The 22,412-nt window shown below is 32.8% G+C and overlaps 2 protein-coding genes across 2 annotated transcripts in view; both read right to left on the bottom strand.

Annotated features, from left to right (window-relative positions):
• LOC129943148 (gamma-aminobutyric acid receptor-associated protein) overlaps nt 1–22,412 on the bottom strand; it is a 351,335-nt gene that overhangs the window by 308,958 nt on the left and 19,965 nt on the right. The gene's annotated exons all lie outside the window — the stretch shown is intronic.
• On the bottom strand, nt 18,428–22,096 carry LOC129943143 (transcription factor Adf-1-like). The gene is made up of 2 exons (XM_056052396.1): nt 21,866–22,096; nt 18,428–19,518 (listed from the first exon to the last, which is right to left on the bottom strand). Exons 1-2 carry the CDS (start codon nt 21,996–21,998, stop codon nt 18,857–18,859), a joined length of 795 nt encoding a protein of 264 aa, XP_055908371.1. The 5' UTR covers nt 21,999–22,096; the 3' UTR covers nt 18,428–18,856.

The raw sequence follows: 22,412 nt of genomic DNA, 5'->3' as shown, positions 1-22,412 counted from the left end.
CTCTTAATTTTTTTCTAGCTTGGGTTCGAAGTCCGTTAAAAGGTGGTAAAAGGCAGATAAGTACACAATGTATGTAGGTATCTAGATGAAAAAAGGAATTTAGGTACCTTCGTGTTGAATTTTTAGGAAGGATCGGGTTTGTCAATAGATAGGTACCTATTTATGTACCTACCTAATTCGACATTATTTTAGAAGTTTGTATGTACATACATATGTATGTAGGTAGTTAGGTAGCTACATTACATAAATTCCTAGGAAAACGTTGATCAGACATCCTCTTTAATTCGGCTTACATACGTAGGTAGATACCTAACTACATACATATATGTATATGCATTTTGTGTCTGGCAGGTAAGATATGTACATATGTAGTTACATATGTATGTAGGTATCTATATTCATACAATTTGCTCATTTCCGTTAGGATTTTGAATGTAATTCTTTTCATGAAACAAACAATATAACTTGCTTTGTATGTATGTATGTACATAGCGCCGCATTTAATTATTGGCATAGGTACCATGTTATTCAAAATTTAAACTTAATTTTAATATTTGCCATCAAATGATTTTCATTTCGACAACTAGGTACCTACCTATTACATGTTTGTAAACATATAGGTATCTGAATAAATTAAATAATTAACACTAAGTCCAGTCAAGTCCATCATTTGCCAAAAAAATTAATAATTCTGGTAAAGGTTATTCAAAACCAATGCTTATCAATTGAATAAATTATTTTTGTTTTCAAATAAATTGTTTGAAAATAAGTAGACATAAAATCGGTTAAAAAAAAACTTCTAACTCTAATAGCCAAGCAAATCATACGCAGAGATTGAGCATGGTGCATAGTTTTAAGGGTGCTACATATGAAAGTCGCAAGCATACAATTCTTCTTTGGGTCATTGATGCTCAAGAATGCAATAAGATTGTCCAAAAAGTCCTAGTTACGTGAAAATAGTTTTTCGCTTCATTGGGACAAGAATTTTTAACTAAGAGGGTTAGGGGATAGTTACAAGAAACCTATGTTTTAAAAGTTTATCTACAGTTGTGTTCATAAAAATAACAGTGTTGGTCACATTTTATTAGATTGTCAATTATTTAAATAACGGAAATTCTTACAAAACAAAATAACCATGTTACTTGCATCTAAATGTCTTTCGTTATCATATTAGAGACTTTTAGCTTGAATTTATAGCCTACTTTTCCCGGTGAACACCCATTATTTTAAACTCTCTGGATATAGAGTGTTCATAAAAATAGCAGTGCTTTTGATTTTATAATTAAAAAGTGTTAAAAATTCAATTTTTTTATTTTTCGTTAAGTGAATAATTTACAAATATATAAATAAATTATAAATATAACAAATTAATATTAGCTCAAAAATAAACAATGGGATAGTCAAGACACTGCACCGAAAAAATTCGAAAACTAATAAGAAAACAGCGTTTGGAGGGAAAAACCTACCAAAATATTCAAAACATCCAAGGCTGTTCACCAAAAATGGTCAGCAACGCCTTAAAATGGCAAAATAAACTGAAAATGCTAGGCCCAAAAATGCGAAACAGAACCCTTTCATAGGTTCTAGGAAAATAAGAAATGGACTTCAACTGTGTTAACGCTGTCACAATATGAAGACGTCTTTTATAAGCGAAGTTAGTAGCCCAAAGTCCACGCAAGGTACCATTCTTGACGAAACAACATGTGGCCAGGAGAATGGAGTTTGTTAAAGCGCATAGAGATTAGGAAAAAGAGAAATGGAGGAATGTTTTGTGCAGCAATGAAAGCAAAGTCGTTCTTTTTGGCTCAAAGGGTCGTCGGGAATATGTGACAAGACCCTAATACGCAGAAATCGATCCACGGTACACTATAAAAACATTGAAGCATGGTAGAGGAAAAATTATTATATGGGCTTGCTTTTAATATTACGGAGTAGGGCCCATTTATCTTATCGGGGGTATAAGGGATGCAACCGACTATGTGAAAATTTTCGAGGAGGTTATGTTACCCTATGCTGAAGACGAAATGCCGTTGGTTTGGGTATACACAACACAACTATGACCTAAAGCATACGACAAAAATGCAAAATCATGGTTTGCAAAGAGAAATTATCCGTTATGAAGTGGCCCGCTCAATCCCTCGACCTTAACCGCATCGAAAATTTTTGGGGGGATGTTAAGAACACAATTCATAAAACAAAACCCAAGAATTCGAAAGAATTGTGGGAAGCAGTGCGTGATTGGTGGAATGCAATAGCAGTCGAGAGGTATCAGGTTTTAGTGGACTCGATGCCACGTAGATGCGAAGCAATCATAAAAAACAATGGTTATGTTTTTCTTACTTCTTACGCAATAGATCTAGTACTTAGTAATGCACTGCTATTTTTATGAACAGTCATATATTTAAAAAACGGTTTTTATTGTGACAAAGCTAACGGCAAAAAATCGATAATACTTATTTTCTTTTCTTATGAATAAAATATTTCAGTTTGTTATTAGAAGTTTAATGAAATATATTATAACGTTGATATTGAAGACCTTTTTGGCCTTTTCCGATAATGGCAGATCCAATTTTTATTGGTTTGATGACCGTCTACATCAGCGGTTTATGGATAGCATTACTTTAGAGATGTGGATGACATTGTGGACAGACATTATACAAAGTTTTTTAAAAAGTAAAATCTTTTACGATAGCTCAAATTGCGCTACAAAAACAACCCTAAAAATACTGTTCTCGGTGTACATTGAACCAAAAAAAAAAGTTGTACAGTTGTTCTCATAATTCTTATAGCTTGGAATGTCGAAAACTATATACAACAGCAAAAAGAAATTTATTGCAAATAAAAGGGTATTTTATCAACTTTCGAACACATAACATAATATTTTGTATGGTGTCCCTTAGCATCTATAACTGCCTGTAACATTGATAGAACCAAACTTTTGATAATATTTGGACTTATTTCATCCCAGATGTTTTGAAATGCGATTTTCAATTCAGTTTAGTTTTTAACCTTTCTCTCAATTATTTTACATATGAGGACTTTGGGGACGGTGAGGACGGTAAGGAAGTACAACAAACCAAGAAGGCGTGGGGTCATTATCGTGAAGAAAACAGAAACTACCTCTGATTTCTAATTTTGCGGCTGTTGATTGCAGATTGTTTTTCAAAATTTTCATTTTATTCATGTTTTCCTCAACAAGCACCAAATTCTCAACACCGTTTGCTCCCCTGGCACCCCACACCATTAAACTTCCACCACTATGTTTAACTGTACAATTCAACTTTTCGGATTTAAAGCTGTACCTTGCTTTCTCCATATAAAACTTCGGCCATCCGAACCAAATATATTACGTTTCGATTCATCTGTAAAAATAACCGAATTCCAAAACTTCTTTTGCATAATCCAGACGTTTTCTAATATTTTTGAGGACAAAAGCGGTTTGTTTCAAGGTGTAAACCTCTAAATTCTTTCGAATGTAGAAAGTTTTTTACAGTCTGTGGATGTACCTCAACAATTTAATTTATTTTAGGCTATCCGCAATTTCAACAGCTGAAATTTTGGGATTATTGTTGATAATTCTGATAATATGCGTTTTAGTTTGTTGAGTCGCGATCTTACTGAGGCGTCCACTTCCAGTAGATCTGCATAAAAATCCGCTTTTTTTGTAGTTATCTATTATGTACTGCACTGTGGAATGTGGTTTATTTACGATTTCTCCAATTTGCGCATAACTTTTTCTTTTTCTTCCTACAGTTAAACATTTTATTTTATTTTTTAAACTACCCAAAACACTTTTTATAATTAATAAAAAAAAGAAGAAACTGTGAGCTTGAGTAAAAAAATTGAAACATTGACAATTATCTCATAACGGTATTTAGAAGAGGACAAAAGGAGCAATGTACACGTTTTTTGTTTGGCTGTCGTGTATGAAACGGTTTATCATTATTACGATCTTTTAGGAACGGGGGTGTCATGTGCTTAACATTTAATAGATCTTATGTGTACAGTTACAGAGAGAGTTAATTTAGAGCGTTAAAAAGCAAACTGTAAAATTTTTTTTTTTTGGTTCATTGTATGTACGATGGTTAGCATAATATTCCACAAACTCTTCCACCCCACAATCTCCGCATATTTGGTGACTTGAACAAACACGTGAAAAAGCGTGCGATTGCAAATAAATATGAGCTTAAAAGGAAAAGCTTGCCTAACAATGTAATTTTTTCATGGTTTTCAACTTTTATAAAAATCTACTAAAAAGTTTTTGCGAACAATTTGTAATTTTTCTAAAGCTATTTTTTAACTTAAATCAATTCAAACATTTAATAAAAAAAAAACTAACGAAATTTGTTAATAAATAAATGCAAACACTACTGAAAATATTGCACTACAAAACATGTTTGCAAATGTTTAAAGTTTAGAAATCGTTATATGCGAATAATTAACTGCGGCACTATGTTCATTGGTACAGCTTTAACATAAAGTAGGTTCCTATTGCATAACTTCAAGTTAATAAGGTATGTTCTTATGAATATGAATATTTTCTCCAATTCTGGAACACATCATACCCATTTACATATCTATATACGTTTGCATAAGTTGTATTATAATTAATTATTCATCCCAAGACGTATGCATGTAAATGTATTATATTGGCTACTTAAGTATTTTTAAATAGATCAGATTTTGTTAATCTAACTTCGAAATTCCCCATTTCCGTTCTAAAATATACTTTTGTAAGTTCATGATACTTACCCAGCATTAACTTAAATTTATTTCTTAATAAGCCTGAAAATATTTTTCTTTGAATTTAGAGTGGTAGGTACTTTCTCAGTGATCAAGTACCAAAAATATGTAGAAGATATAGGTAATACATATGGATGTCGCACAAAGAGGATCTTTGCTAGCTGATGAGTAGGTGGGTCTAAATACCTACTTAGGTCTATAATCTATTTATATTCAACTCAACTAAATTCCAATGTTCATTTATTTTAAGTAATCATTATAAATTTTACAAACAGCTTTTATGAATTTTTAAAATTGACGGCTGTCAGCTTGACTGGCAACTTTCAAATATTTAAGTGTACAATTGAACAAGTAAATATGTGGTATAAAATTAAAAAAAGGAAACAAGGTTTGATTTGATTGTATAATATGATTTATGTATATTCCGTTATTATAAGCATTCTGTAATGGTAGCTAGCTCTGACAAATTTAACAAGGTTGGTCCTATCTGATCCATTTAAAATTTCAATCGTTTCCTGTACTGATAGGAATGGTTTACCAGAGCATACTCTTCTTTGCTGGTTAAAAATTGGATACACACTGATGAAATGAAAGCAATTATTTTTTAGCACTCAAGTTACATGAATTGTAAAATTGGTCAAAGCTTCCGTTGTATGGTTTTATTTATATCTTTCTTTAAAAGAGTTAAAAATAAGCGGATACCTACTTCTCAGATAAAGAACTACTAATCCTAAATTATTTTAGGGTATCTAATTAGAACTTGTCCACTAGTGAAAATTAAGACAAATGCATTGATAGTTTTAAATTATTCTACCAATCTTGGTGATTATTATGATGCTAAAATAAATAATACTTAAAGCCTGTAGCTCGTTCTATAAGATATGTAAAAATCCAAATAACCAGGATAGCGTAAACGACACAAGTTTAAACACAACAATATATTTTTAGGTTGGTCGGTTATTTCCAGAATGGAAGCCACAGGATCATTTAGGGAGGCATAGATTCGGTGATTAAACCCACGGATTCCAATTTTCTTAAGTGATTTTTTGTTTTGCGATGAAGCTTAGTTTTAGTTGAGTTGTTACATCAATGCAACTGATGATAATCTTCAAAGTTTATGTTAAGACACAGTTAAATTAAAAAAAACTGACTGTTGTGATGTGTTTTATGGGTTAATAGAATAATTGGGCCGTACTTCTTTAAAAACGTTGCTCGCGAGAACGTTACGCTGATGATTACATAGAGCCATGATTACTTACTATTTCGTTCATTAATTGAGCAACCATGAGACGTGCAAAAGCTGTAATTTAATCAAAACGGCGCACCATTGATTTATTGACGGAAAGGTTTGGTAACCGCATAGTTTCATATTACGGAGTACGTATCCGTAAATTGGCCTAAAAAATTGTGCCATTTAACTTCGGGGAGAGGATACGTAAAGTCGCCAGCCTACACCTATAAGCCTGAAATGATTTACCACGTAGATGACAACATTCGTCGCCTTATTGTGAATAATACGGCTGAGTTGTTAGAACTAAAGTCTTTTATTGACTGCAGTTAGTACTGTCAAAGTCAATTATGAACAATTTTAACTACGAGTTAAAACTCGTAGTTTGTTTTTTATTTTGTACATACATAATTCAAAGCGACTTTCTTTACTTTGACTTCAAGTCAATTTTAAAGTCAATTGACTCGACTGCAGCCTCTTTGACTCTATAAAGTCTTTAAAGTCACTTAAACATCAATTTTGATAGTGAGTAGGTAATTGTTTTGAATATAGAGTTTGAATTGTAAACGTTGACTAATATTATTAAAATATTTAAGTTAATAACAAAGCTTATAATAATTAATAAGTCATTTGAATGCACACTTTAGTCTTAAATCAATTACTTCAACGTTAAGAATTTGCTCTTAGTGAAACAAATATCAGCATTTAAAATTAGGCAACATTTTTAAGGTTAAAACCTTAGAAACCACGAGAGGACTTTAAAAAGGTGATGCGCTGTCATGTAGCTGCTTCAATATTGCGTTTGAAAGTGTGGCGCGCAACACCAACGCCATCGACATTATGGGAAGAACCAAACGAGAGGTGATGGGTGCCTTTTCTAATATCGAGTCTGAGGCGAAGAAAGTGGGTCTTGGCATTAATGAGGACAAAACGAAGTATTAACTGTCGTCAAATAGAGTTGATTCACACCGTAAACTTGGTCAAAACGTGACAATTGACAGCTATAACTTCGAGGTGGCAAACGAATTTGTTTATCTGGGCACTGCTGTTAAAAACATAGAATTACCGTCGCTAATCGCTGTTTCTGCCTCTGCCTCTTGCGAACAATTGACAATTCCTTCAAAAGTAATTCTTGTCATGAAAAAGTGCTTTCTCAAATAAGCCGTTTGGATTCGGTCTAAAATTGTAGGTCCCTTCCATTTCTGACAACAGTACTCGCACACAGGAATGGTTGCGAGTTGTAAGTCACTAGACCCTGGTTCACAACGGACTGTTGCGCCACCCAATTTATTTTATTTTTAATCGCTGTTTCTTTGTCCTAAGCAAGCAGTTGAACAATAAGGCCCAATCGCGAAGTACCAAAGAGACACTGTACAAAACCTGAATCATACCAGTCTTGTATGGTGCAGAATCATGAACGATCTCCTATTCGAGGGAAGGGTCTGTTGGTATCTTCGAGAGGAAAGTTCTGCGTACGATCTATGATCCGGTTTGTGTCGACAGGCAAAGTAATATCTAGCGGAGAAGATATAATCATGAGTTATACGAGCTGAACAATGACTTGGCACTGGTCAAAAAACTGCGTGTTCAACGCTAAAGATGGCTATTGCATCTAGAGCGAATGAACATCGAAGCTCCAGCCCGTAAGTTATTCAACGTCAAGCCTAAGGGAACAAGAAGCAGAGAGAGGTCTCATTTCCGGTGCAGTGATGAAGTTGAGGCCTATCCACGTCAACTTGGTGTTTGAAACTAGAGGCAGCAACCTAGAGATCGAGTAAGCTAGGTAAAGTTATTACTAAAGGCCCAGAAGCACAATGCGCTGGCGCTGTAGCGCCAACTAAAGTAAAAGTAAAGTACTGGATACATTTTTAAAATAGGAATTAAAAAAAAAACCTTATAACTGCATTCGCATAACTTACTCAATTTCAAAATTAACTTGCGTTTTAAATTTTAAAAAATTCAAAGTCATATCTTAACTTCAGTCACTAAAAGACTTTAGTTAGCCAGCTGTGGCGGTCATATGCATATGCCAGAAGATTATCTTTCAGAAAAGTTAATTTAGCGTCAATTTAAAAAGCATCTTTATTCTAATTTTAAGTTCTATAGGTACCTCGAAAAAAGTCCCCTTTATAGGTACCTAAGTCTTCAATTCATTGTTCTTCATTTTTCAGTTGAATTTTTTTCTTCAAGTTTATATGAGCATAGATGTGGTCACCCTTTTGCGCTTTTTATACCTCCTTATAATTTTGTACCTACATATATACCTATACAGAATTTGTAGGAACGTACCTTTGTATGTGAATTGGTTAGATTAGCAAGTTAAGTTTTTTTACAAGAAATTTTAAAGATAAGAACCTACCTATGTAGGTCTGGGTATACCTATTTTCTTCATACTTGCAGGGGTACTGCTGCTTACTAATAAACAACGCATTTCAATTCGATCGATAAGCATCCAATTTTGTTTAGTTTTGCCTTTTATAGGTACCTTTAAAGATATATACATATGTATAGATATTGTAAATAGTATCTATCTCTACCTAATACAAAATAGGTACCTACTTTACTTCCTTTCTTTTAAATTTAATATCTAATCCATTTACTAGCGTGCATAGCTCTACCTACTTTCCAATCCATAACTAACTCAAACTCAACTCATTGTAAGTAGATATTTTATTTATGTAGGCATCTTTAGGTATGTACATTTTTTCTGTTGTGTTGTGAATTTAAGCGGGCTCAAATTTCATTAGATACCTAGCTACCTAACTATAGATACATAAATAGTAGGTACATAGGTTAGGTTTGGTATACCGTATAGCGAATAACGTATACATCATCATAATAGAAATAATTAAAAAGAATTTGAACGTTATAATAAATCTACCCATGCACAGCACAGAGAGACTACCTACCACCAACAATCTACAAAAACAAATACAAAAAGATACACACACACAAATCGAGTGCCGAATGAATATGTGAATGTTCATTGTTCAATCGCATGAATATGTAAAAATAGTCTCTTGCGAGGCCCCCTAATCAAATCGAAGGTTGTATGTGGTGTGCTGCTAGTGCTGCTTGCTGCTCTTGCTAGAGTAGTGCTATTGCTTTTGCTTTTGCTTTAAATTTTTCTTCTTCTAGCTAAGGCGAAAGCAAAGGCAACCTATTTAAGGAAAAAATAAAAATGGCAACTATAGTAAAGTAATATATTTGTATGTACATACATAAATAAAAGATTATTTTTAATGTTTTTGTGTGGATGTTGAAAGTATAGCTGTTGGGTCTTTTCAATATGTATTTTTCGTTTTATTTTTACCATAACTGCATTTCAATATCTACAGTGGCTCCCATGACTAATCGGACATAGAAAATAAAAATGTTAACAGTGCAATTTCTCTAAAATAATATAGGGGGGTGTAGAAATTTACCTCAGATTTATTAAAAAGAAACACCTTAAGTGTCATTTTAATTAATAAAATCTTATTTTAAATAAAAAAATAAAAATATGTGGTCAAAAAACTAAAAAAAAAAACAACTATTCTGACTCTCACATATAATCGGACACTTGTTATTGATGCACTGTAGAGTGCTCAGTAACGGTACTTTTCCCTTCAAATTGTGATAGGCTTAAGTATTCCTCTTTCACTACTCATTTTCATTTGTTTCTTGAAAAGTTTTTGTTTTTTTTTTTCCAAAATTTAAAAATGGCTCCCAAAGGCAAACAAACATCGGTTGAATTACGGAAATTGGTTATTTCGCATAGTCAGGATGGAAAATCAGTTCGCGAAATTGCCAAAATTGTCCAACGGAGCCATTCAACCGTTCAGGATATAATTTCAAGGTACAGAAATGAAAATAGGATCCTTAATATAAGCAGGATAGGACAGGGGAAAAAGTTGACTGCATACGAAGAAAAGCTACTTGTTCGGGAAGTCAAGGAAAATCCTTTCTTATCCTCGGAATCTCTGAAGGTTTTTTTGAAGGAGACCAGGAATAAGGAAGTGATTTTTTTGAGGCTAGGATTTTCATGCATTAGTATTTGACAGATCACGTGGGATTTCAGACATGGTGTCAAAGAGAAAGCATTGTATATATATTTTCGATAGTACTCTCATGAAGAGGAACGATCGAAGCGACGTCTGAGAGGCGTGGAGATGATTGAATTTGATCCCTTTTTTTATACCCCTCAATAGTTGAGAATGTGGGAAAATTCAACAATAATTAAAGAATAGAAAATAGAGAAGAACATATGCAAATGTAGTAGGAGATCGAGGGAGATAACAACGTTTAGACATTATATGTGTGTATGCATATTATACTTGAAGAGGAAAGTTTTTACGGTTATGCTTTGGCAAGAAATAGAAAAAGTATTTATAAGAAAAACAATAACAACGCAAAAAAGAACTGCAAGAGTATTTTTTGCGGTAGGTAGTGAATATAATATATTTTTTAATATATTTGCTTTTGAATTCAATAGGGTGTTCCTGATAATTGTCTTTATTTTTGATATGACTCTTAAATCAAAAAAAATTATATTTTATCTTTTTTATACCAAAAATGTAGTTTCATGTAATTCCTTTAATTTGTCCGTTTTATATGTATATGTATGTATATATTTAAAAAGGGTGAATTTTTAAAAGTTATATGAAAGTTAAAAACAAACACATACAATTGGAAAAAATGCATGAAATCTTTATTTGAATGGATAGTACAGTCCATATAATTTAATTTTTGAAGATTATTTCATGCAGATGTTGAACTTGACCGCGCCTCAAGGGGTCCATTCGCTTGGTCGTTTGTAAGACGATTCATGGTGCAATTATAGACCAAATTGAAGATGTTTGACAGTGAAACAAAACACGAAACGTGCGTCAGCTGTTTAAACCAGTGTTGCCAAAAAGATAATAGGTACAAAATCTCCCTTCACTTTAAAAGGGACTCTTTTGTTTTCAAAGGGACTTTTTTTCTTGATTAGCTTTTCGGTAATAATTTTGGTTTCGTCAGTACTTGCAGTTAAACCTCAAACTATCTACGAATTCTTTAGTAAGTTCTCATATACTAGAGTCAAATGGGCTATTTGTTCTGATAAGATATCCATTTTTGAGAAGTTTTTGTTGCTAAATTCCTGGACATGCTAATTAAAATGCCCGCCGAAAAAAAACTCTTGAAACAAGGTGCAAACTCGGCATACAATGCACTTACAAGTATGTTTGTATCTTTTACAAGAAAAGACCTTAAAAGATTAAAAAGGAAAATGTTCTGTACTATATGAATTAATTAATGTTATCATAATGATATTTCCACACAAGAAACACTCCCATTCTGTCAAAATCACGATATCTTATATATTAGGCTTATATCTTTCCAATTAAGGCATTGATACCTGTAAGGTTAATTTTTGAACCTAGCTTTATATTATATTGTATTTATTTATTTGAATGTTTTTATATAAAAAATTAAAATTCAATTCAGTACACCCTATTTAGCCGTTAAAAAACAAAAATCGACCTAGTTTTGAATAAATTTTAATTTTTGATTGTGTTTATACTTGATGCGTACAAATAACAAATAATAGGCAAGAATAACAACAACAAAATAACTGAATAAATTTAAAATCTTCAATGCATCATATGCCAAATATGGCAACATTTCATTTTTAACAAAAATTGAAAATTGAAAATCTAACGACAATTTTTAAATTCAAAATACCTACATCGTTAAAGTATCCATAGCTACAACCATATGAATACATATGCACATCTCCTCTACATTCACACTTGAAAGCAAAAAAAAAATGTAAACAAAAACAAATATTATTCCTTTTTGGTTTGAAATTTGTATTTTGGCTATCTCCCTCGAACATATTAATGCTTATGGAACCTAAACAAATTTACTTTTCTCATTCTTTCTTTAGTAATTTTCTCCTCATTCTTGATTTCCTACCAAACATTTTGATACACGCAGCGCCATAAACGGCCTGGAGACGAAATAAAAATTTTCGTTCCATAGGAGTACTATAGAAAATATATATATGTACAATGGAGAAAGATGCTCAGTATGCTTTGACAGTTCATCATGAATAGACTTACTAACGAGGAACGCTTGCAAATCATTGAATTTTATTACCAAAATCAGTGTTCGGTTCGAAATGTGTTTCGCGCTTTACGTCCGATTTATGGTCTACATAATCGACCAAGTGAGCAAACAATTAATGCGATTGTGACCAAGTTTCGCACTCAGTTTACTTTATTGGACATTAAACCAACCACACGAATGCGTACAGTGCGTACAGAAGAGAATATTGCGTCTGTTTCTGAGAGTGTTGCTGAGGACCGTGAAATGTCGATTCGTCGCCGTTCGCAGCAATTGGGTATAAAACCGTATAAAATACAGCTCGTGCAAGAACTGAAGCCGAACGATCTGCCACAACGTCGAATTTTCAGTGAATGGGCCCTAGAAAAGTTGGCAGAAAATCCGCTTTTTTATCGACAAATTTTGTTCAGCGATGAGGCTCATTTCTGGTTGAATGGCTACGTAAATAAGCAAAATTGCCGCATTTGGAGTGAAGAGCAACCAGAAGCCGTTCAAGAACTGCCCATGCATCCCGAAAAATGCACTGTTTGGTGTGGTTTGTACGCTGGTGGAATCATTGGACCGTATTTTTTCAAAGATGCTGTTGGACGCAACGTTACGGTGAATGGCGATCGCTATCGTTCAATGCTAACAAACTTTTTGTTGCCAAAAATGGAAGAACTGAACTTGGTTGACATGTGGTTTCAACAAGATGGCGCTACATGCCACACAGCTCGCGATTCTATGGCCATTTTGAGGGAAAACTTCGGAGAACAATTCATCTCAAGGAATGGACCGGTAAATTGGCCACCAAGATCATGCGATTTGACGCCTTTAGACTATTTTTTGTGGGGCTACGTTAAGTCTAAAGTCTACACAAATAAGCCAGCAACTATTCAAGCTTTGGAAGACAACATTTCCGAAGAAATTCGGGCTATTCCGGCCGAAATGCTGGAAAAAGTTACCCAAAATTGGACTTTCCGAATGGACCACCTAAGACGCAGCCGCGGTCAACATTTAAATGAAATTATCTTCAAAAAGTAAATGTCATGGATCAATCTAACGTTTCAAATAAAGAATCGATGAGATTTTGCAAATTTTATGCGTTTTTTTTTTTAAAGTTCTCAAGCTCTTAAAAAATCACCGTTTATATTGAGTAAGATATATATCTGATTAATTACTACGCAATGTAGGTACCTACTTTAATATAGGTATAGATACCTAGTTTAGTATGTAGATAGGTTGGTACATGGGTATAAGTATGAGTTTGTATCCTTTTAAAACAGGGTTCCTAATTTGCGTATAAATACCAATCCCCCTTCGAATATCAAAGTATAATAGGTAAATCCTGGTACGTTAGGCTGTTAGACGTATAAATCACAGCCTTAAGTTATAGTTCTAGCTTAGGTACCTACCTAACTACGAATTTGCCAACTAATAATGCTAGACATTTTAGGTACTTTAGGTGAAAACATTCAGATACTCAGTGACGAACACAATGCAACGTAGTACCTAGGTATATATATGCACTATGCAGCTGCTGCAAGAGTTGGAAAACATCTTTTTGCTTTTCCATGTAGAATGCAGCTTTGAGTCGACTGTTCGATGCGTTGTTTCATAATTTTGATGTAATAAAAACACTTTAGCTGTAGATACATATATGTACTGTACATAGGTATATGCAAGTGTTATTATAGGGTGTTTTCATAAACGTTTACATAACTTAGACATGGGGTGGAATCGACTAAGGTGATAAGTGACTATCATATTTTCGATAGTCAAATTGACTAACGCCAAGCATTCCATCTGTGTTAGTTAAGACGACTCAACTGAATTCAATTCAATTGAACAATATCCGAATTGTCAAATTTTATTGTTGCCATTGTGAAATTTTAAAATGGTTCCTGGCTTGTTGGCGAAAAATTTCGATTTTAAGATGTTCGCGTGATTCGATGTTTGTCGTGTCATTTTTGCTGTGAACGTTGAAAAGTGAACATCGCGGCTAAAAACAATGGCCACGGTCAACCATTGCTTTATGTAAGAGTTTTTAGAATTTTATGGCGGAAACACAAACAAGCTTCAGCTTCGCTTGACCATAGGATTTATATGCATGCTTTCACAATAGAGCTTTGACCTCACGTTTCGTTTAACAATCGTGAAGAAAAGAACGTAATGGCTGCGCCCAATCTTATGTTGGATAGGGTATCTTGGATAGGTGGTTTTTTAGATACCTTGTTGAACGAGTTGGATAGCTGTATTGAGATAGCTGCTAAGGTCATCTACAAAACGAGAACAAAATAAGTCAATTTTAAAGTTCAAAAAAATAGATCATAATTACCTTCTAAAATTCGGAGACACATAGCTTCTTCATCGTTATTACGTACAGAACATCCTCAAAAAAAACTTCAACTAAAATTTTGTACCTTTTTATTTACCAACAAATACAAAAAGCTGATTTCAATTTTCAAGTTTCTTGAAATTTAACCATGTGTTGAATCAGCTGTTTTGGTAGATACCTACATACTCCAGAAATTCTTGGATATCTTTGGATTCCTTTTTTGATATCTCAGCTGTTTTTTACACTTAAAACAGTGACAAAAAGGTATCCGGATACCCTATCTGTCTGAGATTAAACGCAGCCAATATGACTCCAAACGGAAGTTCTAGTTCACATTTGCTTTGTCTGACAGCTGAACATCTGTAAAAAAAATCAAAAAAAAAAAATACATTTGCTTTTGGAGGGATTAACATTTAAATGTAAATTAGAGAAATATACATACACAATAACTATACAATTTTTTCTTGAAAACTTTTTATTTTTGTAGAACAGAAAATAAGTTTCAAAGTATTCCTCATGGATTGAAGAAATCCGTACATTGAGCTCCCGTACGCACCGACGACACATGTCCCTCAGTCTGCGCTTCTTCTTGGTCCATAGTTTCATTGTCCTGAAGCAAGGAATCTCAATGTCACAGACAATCTTTTGTTTGGTCTGATTCTGGAGTTGCTATCGCCAACTCTTTTAATAAAATTCAAAACGAAATGAATGTTTGCCAAACGTGTTCGCCGTGTAGAAAGCAGTCTTATGTAAAGGGAATTCAATTCTGAAAATAAAGCCATTGTGGAGAACGGTGCTTTTTGAAATCAAGAAAGTTGATCTCACGTTCTGCAGAATTTGTGTGGTCATTAATGCAAGAAAGCAGAAAGACGATTATACTAAAGCAGATTTTAAAGTTTGAAGTACTCCCTTAGTGTTAGATATAATTACGGCAAGTGAAACAGTTAGAAAGGAGGTGTCGCTGTATACCTATATATTGGTTTTGAACCCAGAAACTTCGCAATAACAGGGAAAATAGAGTGTTGTAAGACGGTTCACGTTCGCGTAGTTTTGCAAGAGAATACAAATCTGTACTGCTGATGGGCATTATTAGGATCGAGAGTTTTATGGTTAGGTTAGGTTATAGTGGCTGTCCAAGATGGAACGGACACACTTAGGCAGTTTAATGGCCCATTGTGATACCACATGAATCTTGAGGCTTCCTCCTAAGCTCAATGGAACCAGTTAGAGTCCCTTACGAAACGTGAGAGGCTGATTATCCCGATATGATTTAGATCGTTTAGATCGTTAAAGAAGAATTCTCCTAGGTAATTCTTGCGTTTTTGAGCTAGAGCAGGGCATGTGCAGAGAAGATGAAAAACCGTTTCTTCCTCTTCCTCGTCCATACAGCTTCTGCAAAAGTCATTTGAGAATACGCCTAGTCTCATGGCGTGCTTTCCTATTAGACAGTGTCCGGTTATGACACCTATTATCGAGCTTATATGCGATCTGCTTAGAGAGAGCAAGCATCTTGAACGTTTTAAATCCAGTGTTGGCCAGATGTTTTTTGTGGCTTGACACGTGGTGATGTTGGTCCACCTGGTGCCTGCCCTCCTCACAGCGTCTTGCATTAGTAGCAGTTTACAAGTAGCGATTGGTATGCCAGTACTTGCCAAACGTGGTAGGATGGGTTGTACTGTACCGTTCCTGGCGAGTTCATCTGCCTTACAGTTACCTGCAATGTCTCTATGGCCCGGCACCAAGCAAAGGTGAATATTAAACTGTTGCGCCATCTCCATTAGAGATGATCGACAGTTATGGACTGTTATAGAGGTTGTAGAGACTGAGTCCAGAGATTTGATAGCGGCCTGGCTGTCGGAGAAAATACGGATATCAGATGTTGATATCACGTTTTCTTTGAGTTTTATGGTTAAACTGTTCAAAAGTAGGATTGTTACTGGGTATTTTAACAGTAACAAAACTATGAGGCAAAAAAAATCAGGACGGTGTAGAGTGACAAAAAAGAGACAGTGAATTTATTCTCAAAAATCTCTTTTTTGGAAACTTTCTGAAAGGCTTAAGTATGTTTCTGGACTACCATTTCAGACATGGGAGTTATACGCCAGTTTTTTACGCTATAACGATACAAAACTGCATTGGATTTTACGTGGTCTCTTCGTCTCTCCGCAAAAGAGTATGTGAGTCTGAAAACGAACAAGATTACTGTCGTTAGCGGACCAACTATTTTGCAAAGTATTGTTACTTTCATTTTGACAATCGTCCAATTCTAAAAAACTACCACTGGTTCGTTATTTGATAAGGTTCACAAATAAATCACGACTATGTTTTAAAGAATAAAATAAAACATTTTCTTTTTAGAAGAAAGTTTGACTATCACAGTTATTTTTACCTTATTATTACCTTAAGCCAACTTTTAATGTTACGGTGATGATCAAATTTTGAAATTAGTATAGTTTCAAACCATGTGCCAGTAGCAATGGTTGAATTTTAAAAACTTACAAAAAGAGCTCTTATATTATGTCGTCAACCATTTTTCGATATTCAGCCTTGCAATGTTCGATAAAAGAACGTAAAAGATGGTATTTTGTTTTTCGTACAACAGTTTGTTTTACGTCCGCCCATAGAGCTATTATCTGTACTTTCTGATACCAGATTTCTAGTCAAGTACAATGATAGAAGTGAATGACAGACATCGTTTCTACGACCCCGTCCCATTAATTCGATGGGTAGGACAAACACAGTTCCAAATACCTGCCTCCTGGCTTGAGCACTGAAAAAACGTACCTATTTAAGGGGCCGGTTATAGATATCAGTAAAATCCATCAGTAAAATTTTTGTTTTTAGTTTTTGAATATGTTACAGATTTATTACTACCAATAGTTTGGTGTAATAAGGTGAATACTATATTCAAATATTTTTTTTTCAATATAAACAATTCATTTAAAGTTTCAATTAATTTATAAATCAATTTTAATTTTTTTAATGATGAAATTTCATTTTAATGAACAGCTGACTGTAAAAAGCCAAACAAGTTCCATTTCGTTTAACTGTTGGTGTTCCAATATTTTACTGTTTCGATCATATCATTACAAATTTTACTGATAAAAGCAATAGCAAACAAATTGTCTGAAGCACGAAGCTCAATGTTATGATCGAAAGAAAACAACAATTTAATGACGTAAATTTACTGATTGCTATAAACGCTCATCAGTAAAATATTTCAGATTCCTCCTGTTTCAAATATTATGATTTTACTGATAGCTATAACTGGATCCCAAAGGGCTTTACTTCATAAAAGTTGCTTTTGAAAATAAATCTATTTTATTCCCAAAATGTACTGAAATCTCTATGATATGAAGGTTAAGAAATGGAAAGATATAGCAGAACAGGCAGAAGGTCTCAATCCAATATATTCAAGCAAGGGCTGGAATCACCTATGAGATACTATTTAACCATTAGAAATCATTATTTATTCTTAAATTTCGAGGGCGAACGTACATATGTATTACACGGACACCCAGCTGAGAATCGTCATCACTATCACTTGAAAATATATCATTTTAGGTCTTTTCGCTGTCAACACTTTAGGGCAACTTAATTAAATTCTGGCAAATATGAAAATTGTATTTTTTTTTCATTTCATAAAAGAATTGTCAGTACAAATTTGTTGAAAAATTCTTTACAATTGTGGATAAATACTTGAAAATTCATTGTCATGACAATTTCTTTATGAAACGAAAAGATGACAATTGTATATTTTTCTGCAATTCTACAAAATTGAAAAATTGTTTAATTAATAGATTTTCACAATTGTCAAGTTGTAAATTAACAAATTATCAACTATCAATGTTGTCAATGTTTATGAAATAGGCCCCAGGTCCGGATGGGAAAGGGATATCAATAATGTTTCTTTATCCATTGATGCAACAAATGAAAATGATAAATGTTAGCTTTCAATATACATAAAAACTCAAATGTATGCATGTAAATATTTCGTTTTAAATATTTATTGAAATATAAACTTTTAACTCTAATATTTTTTTCATAACATTATAATATTGTACAGTAATTTAACTTAAATTTTTTTTTCACTTAAATTCCAGAAGCTCTAAGCAGCTAGTGCTCATTTATGCATTAATATGTACATTTTAATTTTATGTTAATAAATTATAATAATAATAATTTCGTTTAAGGTTAAGGTATACAATATCGGTTCAAGAAAACGAAAAAAGGGAAACCGAGTAATTAACTCAAAGTTTCTAATAAATGAAAGGTCGGCAAAAGTTGTGGTGGATTTAAATATCAATCTAAAGGTTTAACAATTAAAAAAGAGAGTTGACGGGAAAAAAATATACAAATTTATAAAAATCCTCTTCTATTTGAGTATTTGGGTTTTTATATTCATCAATTTCTTAATTTCATAGAATAAATTAAATATACAAATATACACATAAGAACATATCTATTCATAGAGTTTTTTAAGATCCAATAATAGATTCATCCTTAAATATCTTTCGATCTTCCCCATCTTCGTTTATTGCTAATATTGATTGAAGTTCACTTTCGTCTTTTTCCTCCCTATCAAAGAGTTCTTCTTCCAATACCATATTAGCTATTCTCATTTTAACTGATGCTTGTCTGCGGGCCGAAAATGTTGTGATAGTTTTTGCCAAACCTAAGAACATTAACTCAGTGGCATTCAGATCTTTACAATGAACTGCAGTTTTCGATTGTTTTTTCTCTTTAAGATATTTTATGACCTTATTAGCTGAACTATCTTGGTCACGTGCACGTTTTCTTTTCCTTGTCATAGGCGATCTATGAGGACTTACTACATCTTCTTGTAGTGTTTTCTGTTGGTCAAATGAAAATGATTCAGATGTATTTTTGGGTGATGATGGAAGTTGCAGGCGTAGGGTAGATGTTGGATCACTACTGTTGTTATCGTGAAAGCCAGTTTTAGTATTTATTTGAGCAAATTTTAGATATGGTTTGAATATTTCCATTTGTTTTGCCCAGGGCCAGAATTTGTAATACCGAGTTGTATTTGGTGCTGCATTGCTGGCTTCTATCTCCCAGCTTCGGATGTATCTTGCATAGCAATCTCGAAGATTCTTCCATTTCTTTTTTAAGTCTTCTCCTAAAATTATAAAAATGGTATAATAAATAATTGATGTATGTACATATATGATGTGTTTAATTTTTTAAATATTTAAGCGAGGAAACACCTTTAACTCATAAAAAAATTGATTTTCGGAACAGCTATCAAATAACATCAGTTATTTGCACATATCTATAAACTAGAAAAAAACCGAAAGTCGAAATCGTCCGCTACGGCGATGGAAAGTTGAACCAAAATACATACACATTTTTATTCAATTTTGAGGTTCTTTCAAATTCAACCACATGTTGATTCAACCATTGGGCGCATTTTAAAACTAGTTGAAATTCAACAATTTTGTGAATGTAAAATTTCATTACAAAGCTAGTCAATTCGGAACTTTCATATTATTGACAAATTAAATATATAAAATAGGAAATATTTTTGATTTGATAACTTTAAATAATCTGTTTTGTTTTTAAATTTAATATAATAAAAAAATAAGACATACCTGGAGTGATTTATTTATGTATGTATTAAATACGGAAGATTAATTTTTTGTTTGAAATTATGTGTCTGATTGTAAAACGTTAAAATAAGTGTCGACTAACTTTGTAGCTTTAATTTTTCTTACTTTATAGTTGAATTTAACCAATCAAAATGCCTTGACTACGTAACCGCTAGCTTAGTGAATGTTCCATTCTGTTAAATAGCCCTTGGTCTCTTTTTTTTGAACAATTTTAAACTATGTATTATTGATGTGTCAAAAAAATTCAAGTGTCATCGTTACTAATTATTGCAATTTGTGAGAATCATTTAGGGACGACAATTGTTAAAAATTGTTGATTTTTCAATCTACCAATATCAAATTTTAAAAGAAATCATTTTTATAACATTTAACCGCAAAATAAATAACAACAAAAAAAACGATTTCTTTTTGTAAACAAATAACTCAAGTTGACAGTTGAATACTTTCAACTCATTGCATTATTACAAATTGCTACTATTTGACACTACAACAATAAGACTAGCAACGATCCGATCACGTTATATTGTTACAAATCAGAACAATCTTAAGTTTAAGAACGACAATAGTTAACGATTGTTAGGAAAAGAACAGATCTTTGCTGTTTTCTGATCTATTGTTCTTTTACACTTAAAACACTAACAAAAAAATCCAGATACCCTTACCCCGGTTACAAGAATAGATTTAGGAATCGAATCCAAATTGACATTTCCATCCAAATATATGGGAGCAGTAGCTGCGTTCAATCGCAGACTGGTTACTTTAGTGTTTTACGTGCAAAAGAACTGCTGATCCAAAACAGCTGGGATGTCAAAAAAGGAGTCCAAAAGTATCACATAAATTCTGGTGTATATCTGTATCTAACAAAACAGCTGATTCAACATATGGTTGAATTTGAACGAACCCGACAATTAACTTCAAATAGGTATGTTTTTTGTTAAAAATTCACTAATTATTAAAGATATCCATTGAAATTATTATTTTACAATAATTTTGTTCTTCGAAATTGAAAAAGCATTATCATCAAAACTTGGAGTATTAATTGAAATCATCTTATGTGGTGAAGACCTCAAAACTTTTGGCTTTGTAGAACTAGGTTCAAGAAAATGTTATGTACATACATATATATGTACCTACACATATGTGTGTCTAATACACTTCTAAACAAAATAACAAATTAAATTTAAACAAAATGAAAATGTAGCTTGCAAGTACCTACCTGTACACATGAGAATTAAGAAGAACAAATTATTAATTTTATTAGAAAAAACGGTTCGATAAAACTATTGATGAAAATATTAAATTCATCACCTTAAAACTGCTTCTGATTTGTATTAACTCAAAATAACTGTGAATATCATAATCCAACATTTTTTAGAAATATTATATCTACCTTTTCAAACATATATACATACATATGTGCATATATTACATAGCCGTATGTATTAATCTTTTTTATCTTTTATTTTTTTGATAGTAGAAATATCGAAATAGTTACCATAAAATAAAGTCAATATTATTTTCAATTCAAATTTTTAAAGAAGGTACATCTAGGAACTAAGAATTGAACAAAACCGAAGACTAAGCGGATTAAGCGTGTGCCTAAGATCAGGGTTATGATCTTAAAACTGCTTTACAAAATGCTGGTTAAGATTAACATACCCTGAAACTCTTACTATACATATATGTGCATATGTAGATATATTTTGTTTGTATTGTTTTTCGCTAAATCTACTTTTACCTATAAAAGTGGTGACTTTGGCCTCTTCCAAAATTAATAAAATAAAAATTTCTTTATGTAATTCTTTCAACTTCTTGAAAGGAATAACATTAAATTTCTAATTAAAAACAAAAACTTACCATTTTCATCGAGCTCCTCCCCAATTATATCCCAGATCTGATCCTTCTTTCTAAGAGACTTATATTCAGCATGATCAACATCATACAACATTGGATACTTTTTTACACAAAGAATCAACTTTTCAATATCCATTGTGAGCAGTTTCAACTTTTCCAGTAAAGTAAGCTGAGTTAACGATTGAATTCTACGCCGGCCGTCGCAACGTTGACGTGCAGCGATAGCAACGTTTATCGCAACACTATCGCGTATTGCGTAAATAGCATGGCCATGATAATGTATAGCAATCTGAGTCAGTGAGTCTAAAGAGAGTCGAAGTGAAGTGTGCACAAAACAAAACATGTTCTGTACATTATATACATGCATATAACTCTACATACATACATAAAGGAGTTTATTTTAGTGCGATTATTGCTGGTTAGGTACACGTACAATATATGTTATCTACATATATACTTGTCTGTTAGTTATGATATTTGTACATAATGTGTAGATATTATTATTTTGGTAGAGTTGCCACAGGTACCGCGTTTAAGAGAATTAAATCCG

The sequence above is a fragment of the Eupeodes corollae genome, chromosome 1 (genome assembly GCF_945859685.1).
Source record: "Eupeodes corollae chromosome 1, idEupCoro1.1, whole genome shotgun sequence".
NCBI lineage: Eukaryota > Metazoa > Arthropoda > Insecta > Diptera > Syrphidae > Eupeodes > Eupeodes corollae.
Note: the sequence above shows the minus strand (reverse complement) of the source record. Positions and strands in the feature narration are given on the sequence as shown.